Source organism: Thunnus albacares, chromosome 1 (assembly GCF_914725855.1).
Source record: "Thunnus albacares chromosome 1, fThuAlb1.1, whole genome shotgun sequence".
In the NCBI taxonomy this organism is placed as follows: domain Eukaryota; kingdom Metazoa; phylum Chordata; class Actinopteri; order Scombriformes; family Scombridae; genus Thunnus; species Thunnus albacares.
Genome location: NC_058106.1, coordinates 3,991,902 through 4,007,057, shown reverse-complemented (window position 1 = coordinate 4,007,057; position 15,156 = coordinate 3,991,902). Strand labels below are relative to the sequence as shown.

General features: G+C 40.1%; 1 protein-coding gene across 1 annotated transcript in view; it reads right to left on the bottom strand.

The window, feature by feature from the left end:
• The window catches only part of pcsk6 (proprotein convertase subtilisin/kexin type 6), a 32,741-nt gene that overhangs the window by 8,164 nt on the left and 9,421 nt on the right, over window positions 1-15,156 (bottom strand). The window contains exons 7-15 of the mRNA XM_044353054.1: window positions 13,245-13,417; window positions 12,955-13,167; window positions 11,484-11,584; window positions 9,613-9,716; window positions 9,287-9,404; window positions 8,414-8,602; window positions 1,864-2,000; window positions 1,604-1,771; window positions 987-1,089 (exon numbers count right to left, since the gene is read on the bottom strand). Of these exons, the coding sequence (XP_044208989.1) occupies window positions 987-1,089; window positions 1,604-1,771; window positions 1,864-2,000; window positions 8,414-8,602; window positions 9,287-9,404; window positions 9,613-9,716; window positions 11,484-11,584; window positions 12,955-13,167; window positions 13,245-13,417 (1,306 nt within the window). The remainder of the gene's footprint in view (window positions 1-986; window positions 1,090-1,603; window positions 1,772-1,863; window positions 2,001-8,413; window positions 8,603-9,286; window positions 9,405-9,612; window positions 9,717-11,483; window positions 11,585-12,954; window positions 13,168-13,244; window positions 13,418-15,156) is intronic.

Sequence of the window (15,156 nt, the reverse complement as noted above, 5' to 3'; positions counted from 1 at the left end):
ACGAAAACTAGGAAATACGACCAGATTACACCAGTTCTAAAATCCTTACACTGGCTACCAGTCACTCAGAGAATTGATTTCAAAATCTTGCTACTTGTCTACAAATCACTCTGTAGCTCTGGGCCCAAATACATCTCTGATATTAGGGCTGTATGGGTACAGGTAAAGAGGGGGTGGTTGAGGACACTTGAGCCTTATTGGTGGACCCAACTCAATGAAACACCAGTTACTGAGAGGGTGCCCACCTGGTGACCCTGTAGACTTGCCTGCACTCTTAAAGTCACGTACAGCTGCATAATGAAATTAATGTTCTTTTTGTTGGTAAAACAGGTCAAGGAATATGATTCATGAAAAGTGTGGTGAGACTAGTGGAACCAGTTATACGGTGATGGTGGTTGGACAACTGAGTGGCCCATGGCATTCAGATGAAGCTGCCTATCAAGCCAGTTGGACCAGCCGTTGTAGCTTAGCCTGTGCAGATACAATGTAGATATAAGGCTGGGTCACTCCTTTTAGTATTGTTCTGGTGTCCACCAACTCATGAGAGTTGCTGCTTTAGGTGCTAAATACTTCACAGTGTTCACTAGCTAGTGACTGCCTTTGTCTGTCTGCTGTTTAGTGCTTGCCAGGTAGTGTACAGTGGATTTATTAAAGCTTTTATGCTGAAAACAGCTGCCAATTGCTGCTGGAAACAAGACTGATGAGAGAAGAGTTGAGGGCTTCAAAACCAAAATAATTGGCTTAAAGCAGCTAAAAAGCTCTATAGAGCTGGGGGGAACTGCAGAGTTGGGTCATATTTTTCTTTGGGTTTGTCAGTATCTTTCACAATCAGTTTTACAGTCATTTGATCCTCTGTCAATAGATATTGATTAGTGCAACTTTAAAGGCTGGCCAAACTCAACTATTTTAGGAAATGTTTGTCAAACTATCTGTTACCTAAAACAATGTGAATCTCAGCTTTACCCCCTTTGGTTCTCAACTCTTACCTGCCACTTTTCAAGTTGCCCAAGCTGAAGTGGATACAGTTGAGGCAGTGGTCAGAATCTGGTCCATCACAGCCCTGGTCTCCACATTCACTGTGGCATGGTCCTTGATGCATGGTCCACATTTATTATGATCAACTTCACCACCATCATCATTGTTAACAGTGCAAACAGCATATAAATCTCTTTCTACAACATTATACATTAATTATTCTAACACATGGGACAAGAACTTACAGGGTAACTCCTAAATAATGCTAAATGGAAAGTTTTCTTTATACATTTAACATCCGCCTAAATTTATGAATGTCTGTGTCTGACTGTACTTCATGTGGAAATGTGAGGGATTTTTTAAATGTATATTAGCTCCTGCTTTTATCTGATCTTATCTTTTATTATCCTAAAAAGAAATATATTCCCCCCATATCTTACCCACCTTCTTTATATTGTGCAATAGTTTTTGTAAACATTTGTGAAAATAAGCTATCTATACATGAGTTAAACATGCTTCTTACAGGGTATATTTCTAGATGTCTTGCAGAATACATACCCAAAGACATAGTATATTTTATATTTCATTTAAGATGTGAAAGTTGTGTAAAATTTTTTTAGTCTCTCACCATTGTATTCGTCTTCCTCTTCCTCCTCCTCCTGGAGCTCTGGCTCCTCCAGGATCTCCTCTGGATTTACAATCTCCAACATCCTTGAACGGGAGTGCTGTCCCCTGTAAGGCTGGTAAGGGTGCTCAGATGTGCCATAAAGGATCAGTGTCCATTCTCTTAGGTTGCCTGTGCCAAGTAACAATCATAATAATCAGCTTCAAATGTAATGGTAAATTTAAATGTGTGTGTCTGAGTGTGCATGTGCTGCTGAGCCTTACCCAGCACCTCAGGGTTGCGTAGCTTTGACGGTGAGTCAATAATCTCCAGAGTCCATGTGCCCTTTGCCTTCTCACCCCAGAAATGAACTGTCATGAACTCCCAGTTCCTGAAGCCCCCATTGGAACTGTCAAACAACCTGTGAACACAACAGTGAGGTGAAATGAGTGCCGGTAAAGGTGACAGGGCCTCATTTTGGGGTGCGAAGTGCAGTGGTGCACCAGTTAACTTCTATTTTCCTCAACTGAGCTGGTTTGGTATCTTGGTGATTTGTCATGCACCACAAAGGGAGGAGAGGCACAATTGAGGGTATGGCAATCTCAATCCAGCCTTTTCAGAGCAAGTTGAAAGCTCTGCGCACTTGTATTCCATAATATTTTGTCACTTTATTTGGTGAACGCACCCTCGTAAAGTTTCTGAGATCAAATAAAAAGTTCCTGAACTTTTTAGGTCATGTATTGCTCATCTTTCCTTGAACTTTTTTTTGGTTATGAAATTAATGCCTGCAAGACTAAATAATTATGAATAATGATTAACAAGTGATTCTTACCAGCATCTGTCATCACAACAGCTAGATTCCTCTTTACAGCCATCTGAAGGCGTCATCTGCCGTCTGTATTGGAGCGATGTTGCACGCTATCAAGGCACAATGACTCATGCCACATCTGGTTAAATTTTGTACCATCAGCACTAGACTGTTGCAAAATAACCACAGAAACTTCTGTACTTACATGAACATGATGTAGGTAATGATTATGAGTGATTATTTTGCACAGTTTCAGTTATTATATGGATCACTGTGGTGCCAAACAAAATCGTAAACTATTATGCATGAAAAACATAGTGATTACTGGATCATCAATGCGTCCAGAAAAGACATCATCTGCTTTTGGCAGCATATTTGAGGTGCTGTATTTATATTTGATATTCTTTACGACCCTGCCAATAATATGTTTCTGCTGAGGTAAACCCTAAACAGGATTCCCAAACTGGCAGTGTATCATGACTGTGTGTTTGAAATGTTTAAAGTGAAATTAGCAAACATGATTGGCCACGATTGTGACAGCCTCTTTACACGCCCACCTTCATGTATGATAATGTATTCTCCCTGATCCCACCCTGTATCCAAGTGTGCCACAGGTGCGTCTGGCACACTTCACTGCAATCTATGTCATGCTGCTGGGTTCAAGAAAATAGGGTCCAAGAGCTCTATGTGTATGGGCTAAGGTACCCCTTAAGACCCCTTTACACTGTGCCATTTACATGTGATGAAATGACTATATCATGCAGTAAAACACGTCCACCAATAGCTGGTTTGGACCAAAGTAAACCAAAATCTCACAATAATACTACCGCTACCCACATTTATGCACCCAGCAGTCAGGATACAATATGAAATGAATGACCTAGAATGCACTGGGCCAGCTGCCTATTAATGTTTATTGGTATCGCAGCTGCTAGCATACCAGTGTTGCCAGTTATAATTGTGCAAACTTTAAATACAGACTGTCCGAGTGTGGCCTCTGCCATTGAGTTGGTAAGAGCGGAAACACAAGTGAACATAATCCAGTGAAAACATGGAGCATGCTTATGTCTCTCCATGTTCAGTGCGTTTTTAATTTTTTTTTTAATCACTTCTTTTACTTCCTCTATTGTTATGCGACTATATCCTGTGTCCTGAGTGAATCCCTGCACGGCCCAGCAGCAGCTCTGAGTTTCAAAAGTTTTATTTGTCACATACAGGACATTCCACTGAGTTGTGGCTTTCACAGAGAAAGCTGACTGTCCAAATGCAGTGCGACAACATGGTATGGTACAATCTTTTTTGGAGGATATTCTGGAGATTTAATAGAACTTGCTGAGCAAGTGTACACAAAGTCACGTAGTGGAAGAGGGGCCAAACCATTTAAAATTTTATAAACTAGGCACAAATTTGAGAATAATCTAAAATTCTCAGAGCTCAGTACCCTAAAGTGATGGAAATGCATTGGCTTTATGTGAAGAGTTTTTAGAGTTTGTTTGTATAAGGACTCAAAAGGTTTTATGGCTATTTCTCCAGCCTGCCCCCAACATGTGATGCAATAGGACATATGAGAAAGAATCATAGCATGCATAAATATCTTGGCTGTGTCCAAAGAGAGACAGTTTCTAATATGTCTAAAATTTGCTAAGTTGTACTTTATGGTTTTAACCGTTTTTTTTTAAAACATGTTTCTTAAAGTTCAAATTTGGATCCAATGTCACATCAAGATTTTTAAAATCAGTGACTATGTTGATCTTTTCACCTTTGATGAGAATATCAGCATCAAGAGGTTGTACCATGGTTTTAGAGAAAAACTTACGCTTTGTCTTATTTACATTTAAACTCAGACATGATTGAACAAGCCAATGTGTGATCCTTTCCAATGCAATTGTTAGCTTAGCAGCAGCTAACTCAACTGTTTTTGCATGTGTGTACACAACAGTGTCATCTGCATACATTTGCAGTTCTACATCATGACACTGTTGAGGGACATCATTAATATATACGCTAAATAATGGACCTAAGTGGACCTAACACTGATCCTTGTGGAACACCCATTGTGCACTTCATGTTACTGGACAGTGTGTCACAAACTTTAACACATTTTATCCTATTAAATAAATATGAAGACATCCAAGCCAGTGCTCTAGATGTGTCAAGGGTATATAGCAGGGGGCTCAGGACACAGCCTTGGGGAGATCCAGTGTTGAGGGTCAGGCTGCCTGATATGAAGTTGCTCACCTTTACCACCTGGGGGTGACCAGTCGGGAAATCCAGGACCCAGCTGCAGAGGGAGTGGTTGAGACCAAGATCCCTGATCTTGGAGGCCAGTATGTTGCCTGTATGCCTGTATTAAAAGCTGAGCTATAGTCAATGAATAGTACAGTAATCTGGCGTGGCCTAGTTTCCTCTGCCAGAGTATGCATGAGTGCGGGTGGAGTGGATGACCTGGGTGAAGCATTACAATAAAGCTCACATCTACTTCCATAAACTCACTGACGTCATCCATCATCACTGACGTCAGCTTGACTGGAACATGTTCCAGTCGACATCAGCGAGCGCATCATGCAGTGTGGCTTCGAATCACCAGTATTTTACCACTCCTCAATTCTGTATATGCAGTTTTTGAGAAGGACTCAAATGGTGTTATAGCCTGGTCTGGCACCAGGGGGTCAGCCATGTCTCCATAAACCAAGGGATGTCACAGTCCCTCATGTTGCGATGGTACTTGACCCTTGCCCTGAGGTCATCCAGCTTGTTTTCCAATGACTGGACGTTAGCAAGCAGAATGCTGGGCAGGAGGATGGTGGGCCCTGGTCCTAAGCCTGTTGCGGGTGTTGGCCCATTTTCCCTTGTGTTCTCTCCTCCTTGACAAAATTTTGGAAACTGAGTTTCAAAAATTTGAATACAACCCTGCCTTTACAGTTATGGCCCCTATTGGTCCTGGCTTACTCATGGTGAAAGTCCCAGATATATTCAAGATGCCCACTAGCTAATTGTCATATATGTGCTGGAAAAGTGTTGCCAACACATGATTTGGTGCGTTAAACAGGCAACAGCTGTATAAATAGTTAAACTTACAAGGTCCATCTTCCACATCTTGGTTAATATTTACATTGCAGCTGAAATTGGCCATTTGAGTTGCCTCTTTTTTAGAGAAGGGCAGTCATGCACCAGAGACTCCTTATAAACTTAATAGGGAACGCAAACAGGAGCCCTTTTCAGACAGGGAATATGTAACATTGCTGGCTTCATTAAGCTGTTAAAGTGGTGGCTTTTTGTCCTTCAGACAGAGGAGACTTTTACATTATTGTTCCAATAAAAAACAATGATGGCACGATATTTGGCATCCAGTGCACTAGAGGGAGCAGAGAGAGAGGGATCTTAGTTTACTGTTGAAGGTTTCATTAATAACTATAATGAGCATGAGGGATGCTTTCCCACACACACAAGTCCAAAATGCACAATTACTGAAGGACCGGACGTTAAGTTAGGACTCTCATTTAAGTCCCATTTGCTCGCATGTTGTGTATATATATGTAAGGCATCTCATTGGATAGGCCCATCCTTTTATTTAACAGTTGGCATGAATGAAAACTGAAAAAATGGCAGGGGCATACTGGTCTGATTATTACCTTCAGTTGTATGAGGGTTTTTCTAACCTCTTCTGCTCACTGTGAGGGGAAAGACATTTTTATAGACTGATCTGGTATGAGAGGAATCTCCTCAATGCTTTAAAATTGTCTCTTTCACCATGTTTCCAAACTGATTTGGTAACCCTAACATGTTAAAATGCCGTAAGATTAACATGATGAATGATGGGTCTGTCTGAAAGAGATTCACACTTCTTCAGTTTCCCTGAATTGTTGTGGTGACCAATAGCAATAAGTTGGTCCTGAGCTCTTTTGAAAAACAATATAACTTTCACCAGCTAGAATAAAGTATTAGTTTTGGTTAGCTCTTTCTGCTGCACTTGGTCATAGAATTGTAAGAAACTGAAAATGAAAAACCAGCAAGAGGAAACAGCCATTTGTCATGCCAGCACCCAGGTGTGGATATGGGTTATAGAATTACACTCTGTGTGAGGCATCAGAACAATGCACAACATAACTTGAACCCAGAGGATTCCTTGGCTTATGAGGCAAATGGACATAACCTGTCTCATTTGACTGTTTGCTAAACCCCCAAACATTGATTGTCCAATCATTGCTTGGTAACTGCAACTAGGCACAGCAAATCTATCAAGCACTGCAGACATCTCATCATCTGTAAGCAATGTGCATGCACAAGTAAGAGTGAACAGCACTTGGTACCCAAAGAGTTATTTCATGATTAGGACTTTGTAACAACTGGTGGATAACTGAATCAGCTACCAGCATTTTTACTTGTCCGTTGTCCAATGAATTTAGCCGGCATTGCTATGCAGATGTGGTGTGTAGCAGACAATAGAAATAAAGAATAGATATGAAATGAATGTAATTTTATTTGCAGCAGCAAATGAATGTGTAAATTAAGGAGAACATTATATATCCCTAAAAGTTATTTAAGGGTTTTTCAAACTAAGGTGTTTTTAAGCTACCAGAGATCCCTTAGTTGTTGTGTTTTCAGCCACTGGCAGACTCAAAATGTGTTTACAACCCTTGGATTAATTTGCACTTGTAGAGAGGGAGATTAGCATTAGGTTACCCTATGATTACAGAATGCCAAGAAGAGAAAATTGAAGATAATACAAAGGGATCTGCAAAAAGGAATCCAGAAGCAGCAAGGGGAGGAGATGAGAGAGTTAAATGTACATATGCATTAGCCATTAGCAATTAAAGGGATGCCCAGTAGAACATAAACCTCTGCCTAGGCATGTTATGAAATCTGGTAGAGAACCCTTTGAGTAACCCTGCTAACAGACAAATGGAGAGGAATGAAAACAATTTCCTTGTTCTGGGTAAAAACATACCCTACTAGTGCAGTTCTAGTGTTGCGTGTCAGTGCCTTACCACCCCAAGGAACTGGAAAGGCATGACAAAAGATAGAGCTGCCCAATCTTTTAAGGATGTTTGACAATTCTGTAACATGGGGGAAGACAGTATTGTCACTAAACTGAAGGTGTTCCACTTTTTCTATGCTCTTCCTATCAGCAATGTCCCAGCTCTACTTACGTGCTTACAAGAAAATGATGTGGACACATACTTTCCAAAGCTAACAAATCTCCTCAAAATATATGCTACATTGCCAGTGTCAACTGCATCACAAACAAAGTCATTAACATTTACAAAGTCATGGCCAGAACAATTCTCCTTTTATTTCACCACTTCTTCACTTCTTCCTTCCCTGATAAAACTGCTCAAAACAGCAAATTCTCAAAACGTTAATAGTTCCATGTTTTTACTACAGATGTTAAACATTTAAAATATTACTCATTCCCTGTAAATTGTGTGTCAGAGATGTTTGTGAAATAATTATTTAAATAGTAAATCCTTTTTAACACAGAGGTGTTGTTTTCCTTATATTCTGAATCACCCTATAAAATGTTAATCTTAATTGGGGATGTAGCCTTTTTACCAAACATGCAAGAAAAGTAGTCAGAGACAGTGCTGCAGCAGACACTGAGAAAGAAATACAAGGTGGTGAGTGGTCATTTGAAGCAAACTGGGTCAGTAAAACCTTTATGAATTAAAAGCAGGGGAGCATCATCTCTTATCCACTGATGCTTGCCTTTGTGGTTTCCCCAGACCCTTTAGAAAGCAAACAGTCCATGTAGTTTTCTACAATTTTATTTATAAGAATATTATGACAAGGCCCTGGTATGACAATGAACAGCACTCTGTAAATATCAATAAAATGCGTGAAGGAACCAAAAGGGAAAGCAGGGCAGAGAGAAAAGGTGAGAAATAATAACTTCTGCATATGAAACTGAAACAACAGCATCTGCATGACTAGAATCCACTTAGGCATTTGGATGAATTGACCATTCATTAAAAGCCCGATGTGGGCTTCACATATTGTAACAGTACATTGGTGTGTGTAGCTCTCACCTCTTGGCCAGTAGCTGTGATCTTGTCCCAGACGGAGAGATGAGGTTGATCTCAAGGTCTCCTCGTCGCGGGTGGATAATAAGGACTTTGACCACCACGTGTTCCAGAAAATCCACGTGCTGCTCAGCTTGTTCTGAACACCCAGAGGTGGTAATGCTGCTGTTCAGGCTTTGGCCAGCATGGATGTAACTGGGAGAACCATAAACATAAGCAATTATGCAACAGTTACACGATGAGCACAATGTAATAAAACAGGATTCCCACTCTTTTCAAGAAACCATTTCAGGACGTTTTCAATGATGCAACATGTTTGTGTTTGTAAAAGTCTAATTTAAAAGTCTTTTCATGCCGAGTCTTAAACTATTTACTGGATTTTTGAACAACAGACAAAGAAAGAGAAGTATAGTCCAGGACTAAACATCTGTCATCCATTTTGCATCCTGGTATTTGAACATACATTTACACATACACACACACACACTGATGCTGCCAAAAGTAATTTCACTGACATGATCACTGACAAAACATTTTCCACTCCTCAGTTGGATTGGCAGAGATAAGCATAGCCATCGATTCAATCTGCCAGGCAAAGCAAAATCAAAGTGTGCATGTGTCTGAATGTGATTACAATAAATATGGTATACATACAATATCACTGCATTTCATTGCTGTTTCTACTTTATATAATATTAATGTTACTATTATGATTTAATTTGTTTCTTCTGTCCACACAGTCTTTTTGTCAACTTTTATGTATTAGCTTCTTTTATTTATTGGGTTCTCTTGAAGTGGAGAATTATATCATTGGGTCGCAGCAAATACACTTTCTGTATCTACATGTACACTGCCTGCACCTGCCTGCAGTTCTCTTACCTTGTGCGTCGCTCAGGTATCTGAACGCAGGTGTGCTGAGGAGGAACTGTCCTCCACTTGGTAGCCTCCAGCACCATGGCCTCTGCATCCACCAGGCCAAAGCCATACAGATGGCTGACTGTGAGCAGAGACACAGAGTCATTACTAAACAGCAGTAATTATGCTGAAACCATCTATATTGAGCTGAGGCTTCATAGAAAAATTTGTTGTTGAAATGTCCTGAAGTACACTGAGCAAAAAACAATTTGATAACATTCATTTATAGTCACAAAGTATAAAACAGAGTCAATGTACTATGTTATTATTAGAAGTAGAATGCAGTGTGCCTCTGTGTCCAGCAGCATTGGTCTTCCAGTCATCAGCTCTCAAGTGGACCGGTCTGGATGTCTTCACAAGAAGATGTTGCACATCCCTCCATGTGAGCAAAAGGCTGCAGAAAACAAAGACACCACTCATCTCATTTGTCCAGACGGACTTCACATGACCGTTATCTTTGTTATCTCTGTTTGGCAGTTTATTCTTATGACAACGAAAGGAAAGTTTTTGGCAGTATGTCCTACTGGTCAACTTCAGGCACCTTTAGACTGTGCAACAACAATGATCTTGTAAGTTTATTGCATGTCACATTGTGTGAGACAGCTCTAATAAAATCTTGGTCACAATCTGTGTCAGACTACACAATATCAATTTGAGGTTGTCAGATTGTGCGCTGAATGAGTGGTGAATCATAACCCTTCAATAAAAATAGAAAAAAGTATGACAGTCACTTCTTTTTCATTTTGCCTCCATTGTTTTGGTTTGTGTGCGCAATGGACATATTAAGAGTTTCTTCCTTTAAATTTTATTCAGCAATGTCACTCATGAAATATCACAGTGGCCAGTGCATTCATTTCATTTTGTCTTTAATTCTCTTAAAATTTCTGACATTGTCAGAATTTTGCCTCAGCCTGTCTCTAGTCGCCAAAGCTCCAAATCTCTTGTTGGTGGATGAGTCTCAGATTAGGATCTAGGAGCAAAGTTTTGGATTGATGACTGAAATGGTAAATGGACTGCACATAAATAGCTCCTTTCTAGTCGTCCGACTACTTACAATACATGACAACATTCACCCATTCACACACACACACGTTCATACGCTAATGGCAGAGGCTGCCATGCAAAGTGCATGTGCCAACATGCACATCAGGATGTAATCTTCACACACACACACTCACACACCGCTGATACAGCAGCACAGATCGTGAAACCTGGTGAACTTTCAAATCTGTCCATTTTACAGAATTGTCTAAAGGAGATTAGTCCCGCCAGCTCCTGCTGGATTTCTGACCATTACCACTTGCTCCTGCAATGTGTGTGTTACACTCCTGCCTGTTCCCACACTGTGTGTGTCCACTCCCACCCACACCTGCAGACCTTCTGACCATTCATGCCCGCACAACAGAGTTGCACTGATTTTGTCTTCTCCTGTCCCGCAGGAAAACACTTTATTTTACTGTGTCGTATTAATTAAGCGATGCATACCTGTCGGTAATAATGTAGTGAAATTATGTTCTAGTGCATAATTTCATTCATACTAGTGCCATAATTACAGTCATTCTAGTGCAATAAGTATGCCTGTTCTAGGGCAAAATACATTACTTATTTATTTTAGCCTACTTATTATTTTAGAACATGTTGTTGACTGTGGACAGTCTCTGCTTACTAGATTAATATCTGCTTGGCATTAATGAGAGGTGTCTAAAGATAAAACGAACATAAAGTAACATTCAGGACAAAAATGATACAAGGTCAGAGAGACATTTCGGAAATATGCTGCTGTCTCAAATAACAAAATGCATCGAATTTAAACGTTCTGTGCCATTTCACACTCCAAACATGGAACTAAATTGCTCATTTACGCTCATTAATGGAGAAATACCTGTCAAACAACCCTACCTTTGACACTTACTTTCAACAGAAACATCGCAAACATTGCTCTTCACTTATTAGGCTAATTTAGAGAAATAATGATGTATTTGGTTGTTTATGTAGTGTCTAGATAAGGGTATCTTGACACAGTGCCAAGAGGTTAGATGTCAGCAGAAGACCTAAACAGACATAAGGAGAGATAGAAGACAGAGTGAAGGAGAAGAGGATAAAAAAGTTATGAGATTATTATGACAGAGTAAACAAGACAAAAAATAAAAAGGCAACTGACTTGGCCTCCAGAGCAAGAGCTATGATCCCCGCCACGATGGGAGCAGAGACAGAGGTGCCAGTATGACTATCAGTGCAGCGATGCCGGAGGTCAGTGGTTACCTGCAAGGTAAGGAGCATACACAAGGTTTTGATTTAATTTGAGGCTCTGTTTATTTATCTAATGTTTAGCCATGCTTGCTGTGTGGCTCTAGGGATGTCAATGTCGGTCAGCCTGCCCATCACTTTGGTCTAGACTGAAATATCTTGCCCCTCATTGTCAGTGTTAGCATGTTAGCATGCTCAACATTTGGCTCTGCCACTGTCGCTTAAGTACAGTCTCACAGAGTTGCTTATTGTAAATGATTGATTAATGCTATATTGATTGGCCGCAGAAAGCCCTTAACTTGACAACATTTTGACAAGACTCTACATTTGCATTTGTATTATGTTATCCATGATTAAAATTCATGAGACATAGCAGTGTCTAATCTTAATATCTTAAAATAGAAATGAAATAGTTCATATTTATCAAGAATCTCAGAAATTGGGTTGAAAGTTAAATTAGAGCTGAAACATCCTCCCATTTTACAGTAAGACTTTGGAGTTTTCAGTGTGTGTGTGTGTGAGAGAGAGAGAGAGAGAGAGAAAGAGATGGCAAGGAAAAGTTCTTCTTTAAGAGTGAATAACATTAACTTTTTACTACAGTCTGAACTAGTTAAATGAATAATTTATTATCATCCTCGTTTGCAACCAACTCCTCCTTCAAAAGACTTAATAATGCTCTAAGAAGCCAATTTAGGAGTAGATCAATATGAGTGATCAGAGAGACAAATATTAGTGTTCAGAGTTTAGCTGACACATAGAAAATACTCTCTAAACACTCTCTGTGTGGTATCGTCTCCACAAGCTAACCTCCACCCTAGACACTGCACTGGGAGGCTGGTTCTCTCATCACTCAGATAAGTTGAACAGAAGCCAAAGCATAATATTTACACTGACGATCACAGTGTAGAACAGAGAGACAAGGCTGGGAGGCAGAGCCAAGACAGGACCCAGCTCCGACTTCTCATAGTTAGTTGTTAACTATAGCGGAGCACTGCATCAATACATGTTTGTCTGGTGGTTTACTGTGGATATAAAGATTTTACCTACCTATACAGTAATACAGTAGTAGTTATTATTTATTTTAGGCCACAGTATTATCTGTGTCTAGCTTGTGCTCTTTTTTAGCTCTATTTTGGTGTCCACCAACTCCTGAGAAAAATATCTGGCTCTTTAGCTGCTAAATGCTCCACTATGTTCACTAGCTAGTGGCTAACTGTGCCTGTCTGCTCTTTGGATCTGGCTGGTAGTGTACAGTGGGTTTATTGGCGCTTTTTTTAAAATACTGAAAACAGCTACCTGGAAACAAGGTTATGTGCACATCTTTTATGAAGTATTTCTCAATACAGAGCTACAATAGACAAAATAGCCATGTATCCAGTACTCACAATCTTCCTCTCGTTAAACTCTCCACTGCTGTAGGTTGTGGCCATGATGGAACTGCAGACCTCCAGGTACCAGGGCTTATTTCCGTTCTCTGTGGTGCTGGATATGGAGATGGTGTAGATACTGCTGGTGTAACCATCACATGAACAGTGATCACCCTGCCGTCCACCATTACCTGATGCCCAGACAAAAATGGACCCCAGGCCTTTGCGACCCTGTGTGACACAAACGATGCAGGACTCAAAGATCAATCCTTCAGATCTCAGTCAGCTCAGAGGAAGTTTTTTCATACCTTCTTGATGCCTTGCTCAAAAGCCTGTTTGGTTAGTGGCCCCGGGCCATCCACTGTCTTGCCATCATCCTTTGGCCCCCAGCTGGCACTGTAGATGTCGATGTAGTCAGGTCTGATTCCCAAGGACTTGGCCTCTACTATATCAGTCACATCACCATCCAGCATACGAATACCTTTGTCCCAAACAACACGGTGAGCTGAATGTGTGGCCTAAAATACACCAAACTCACTTCAAATGGAAAGGATGAAATGTATGGGAATGCCAAATAAACTACACAATAACAAATTATCATTAGCCTTGCTTGCCTCTACAGTACACAGATCAAGAGAATAAGAGCTCTGAGGGTCTTTACTTCATTAGAAAGCCTATGCAATAATAATTACAGTATTAAATGTTTATGATGAACCTATATAAATTTAACCATCCAATAATGCAGCTATTTGTTATCTGAGCTGCCAGTACAGAAATAATACAGTCTGTTTGGTGAAAGTTGATTTCAGCTACGGGGAAACAACAAAAGTGCCAACATGGAGAAAAACTCAAATTTAATGTTTCAGTGATTAAAAATCCTCAACAACTGACATTACAAAAGTTGTGAAATTATTAATTTTAAATTACTGAATACTAGTTTAGTTCGATTTGACTGTTTTATGTAAAAGACATAAACTGGCACTTTTACCATAAAAATCCACAAATAAGTTAGGATTCTTGAAATAGTAATATTTTCTTTCAGGGTATACCACTGTAAATGTAATCCAACGACCTGTTTTGCCAAAGTTGCAACCTGCAAGCTATGTGAGCTACATGAGATAATTTCCACTTGAGATCATTTGTGTGAGTGTGGGACTTTTGTTTCTCCCTTCTGACAGTGAGAGTAATTACAAAATCCTTGTCTACACATGCTTACGTCATAGGCTCTGCTGTAGCCTATTCCATCGCTAAGTTGCAGCTGTAAAACAGTGGATAAATTGTTTTGAGCGTCACACAACCCCCACGAAAATCACTGTCAGAATTTGATCCATTCAGTTCAGTAACTTTTGGAAAGAGCTGCACAATTAAATTATTTTATCCCCATTCAAGTAAAAGTGAAAGTAAAAGACTTAAACGTTCCACACTGCAGGTTTAACTTATCAAAAGAAACACCATACTTGTGACCCATGCATTAGCATGCAAGAGGACTGCAAAACTCATAAATGTATCTGCAATTTGCTAGTGACAGTTGTGAAATGGAGCAATTAGCACAATTTGTGATCTATGTGTAAGCAGAACTCGCAAATTGCTTTGGTGAAACAGGCCCCTGCTCTGAACAGACAGACAACGAACTGCATGAGACGCATTACTGGCACCAAGATTGCAGTGTGTAGCTGGATTGGTAACAGCACATCCTCTCCTGCGCCTCTCCTCACACTGAGGCACATAGCAAGGAAAGGAAATAACCTCAGTGTGCCCCAGGAAAATACCAGTGCACCTTATATCCTATTGTGTGCTGACACAAAAAGAGTCTACAGCCATGCTGGCAGCTCTGTAATGCAATGCAACCAGTAACCATATCAAACTGATTCCCTGAGATATACTTAGACACAGCTGTGCTTTAAGCTAAATGCCAATGTTAGCATACTAACATGCTCCCAATAGTCAGGTTTCCATCCAAATGCAGAGCAAATTTTAACCCGAAACTTCAGAAAACCAATAAAAGAAAATCCATCTACTACTGTTTTGTGCCATGCTCATGTCATGTTTACTGTGCTCACCATTTTAATTTTGCATGTTAGTGTGCTAAAACTTGCTAACATACAAATTAGCACCATGGATAAAGAGCTACTCCTGCTGCCAATTTGTCCCAGTGGCCACTCGCTGCAACAAAAAGCATCTTCCACATACACCAGTAAAATAAAACAGATGTCAGTAAAA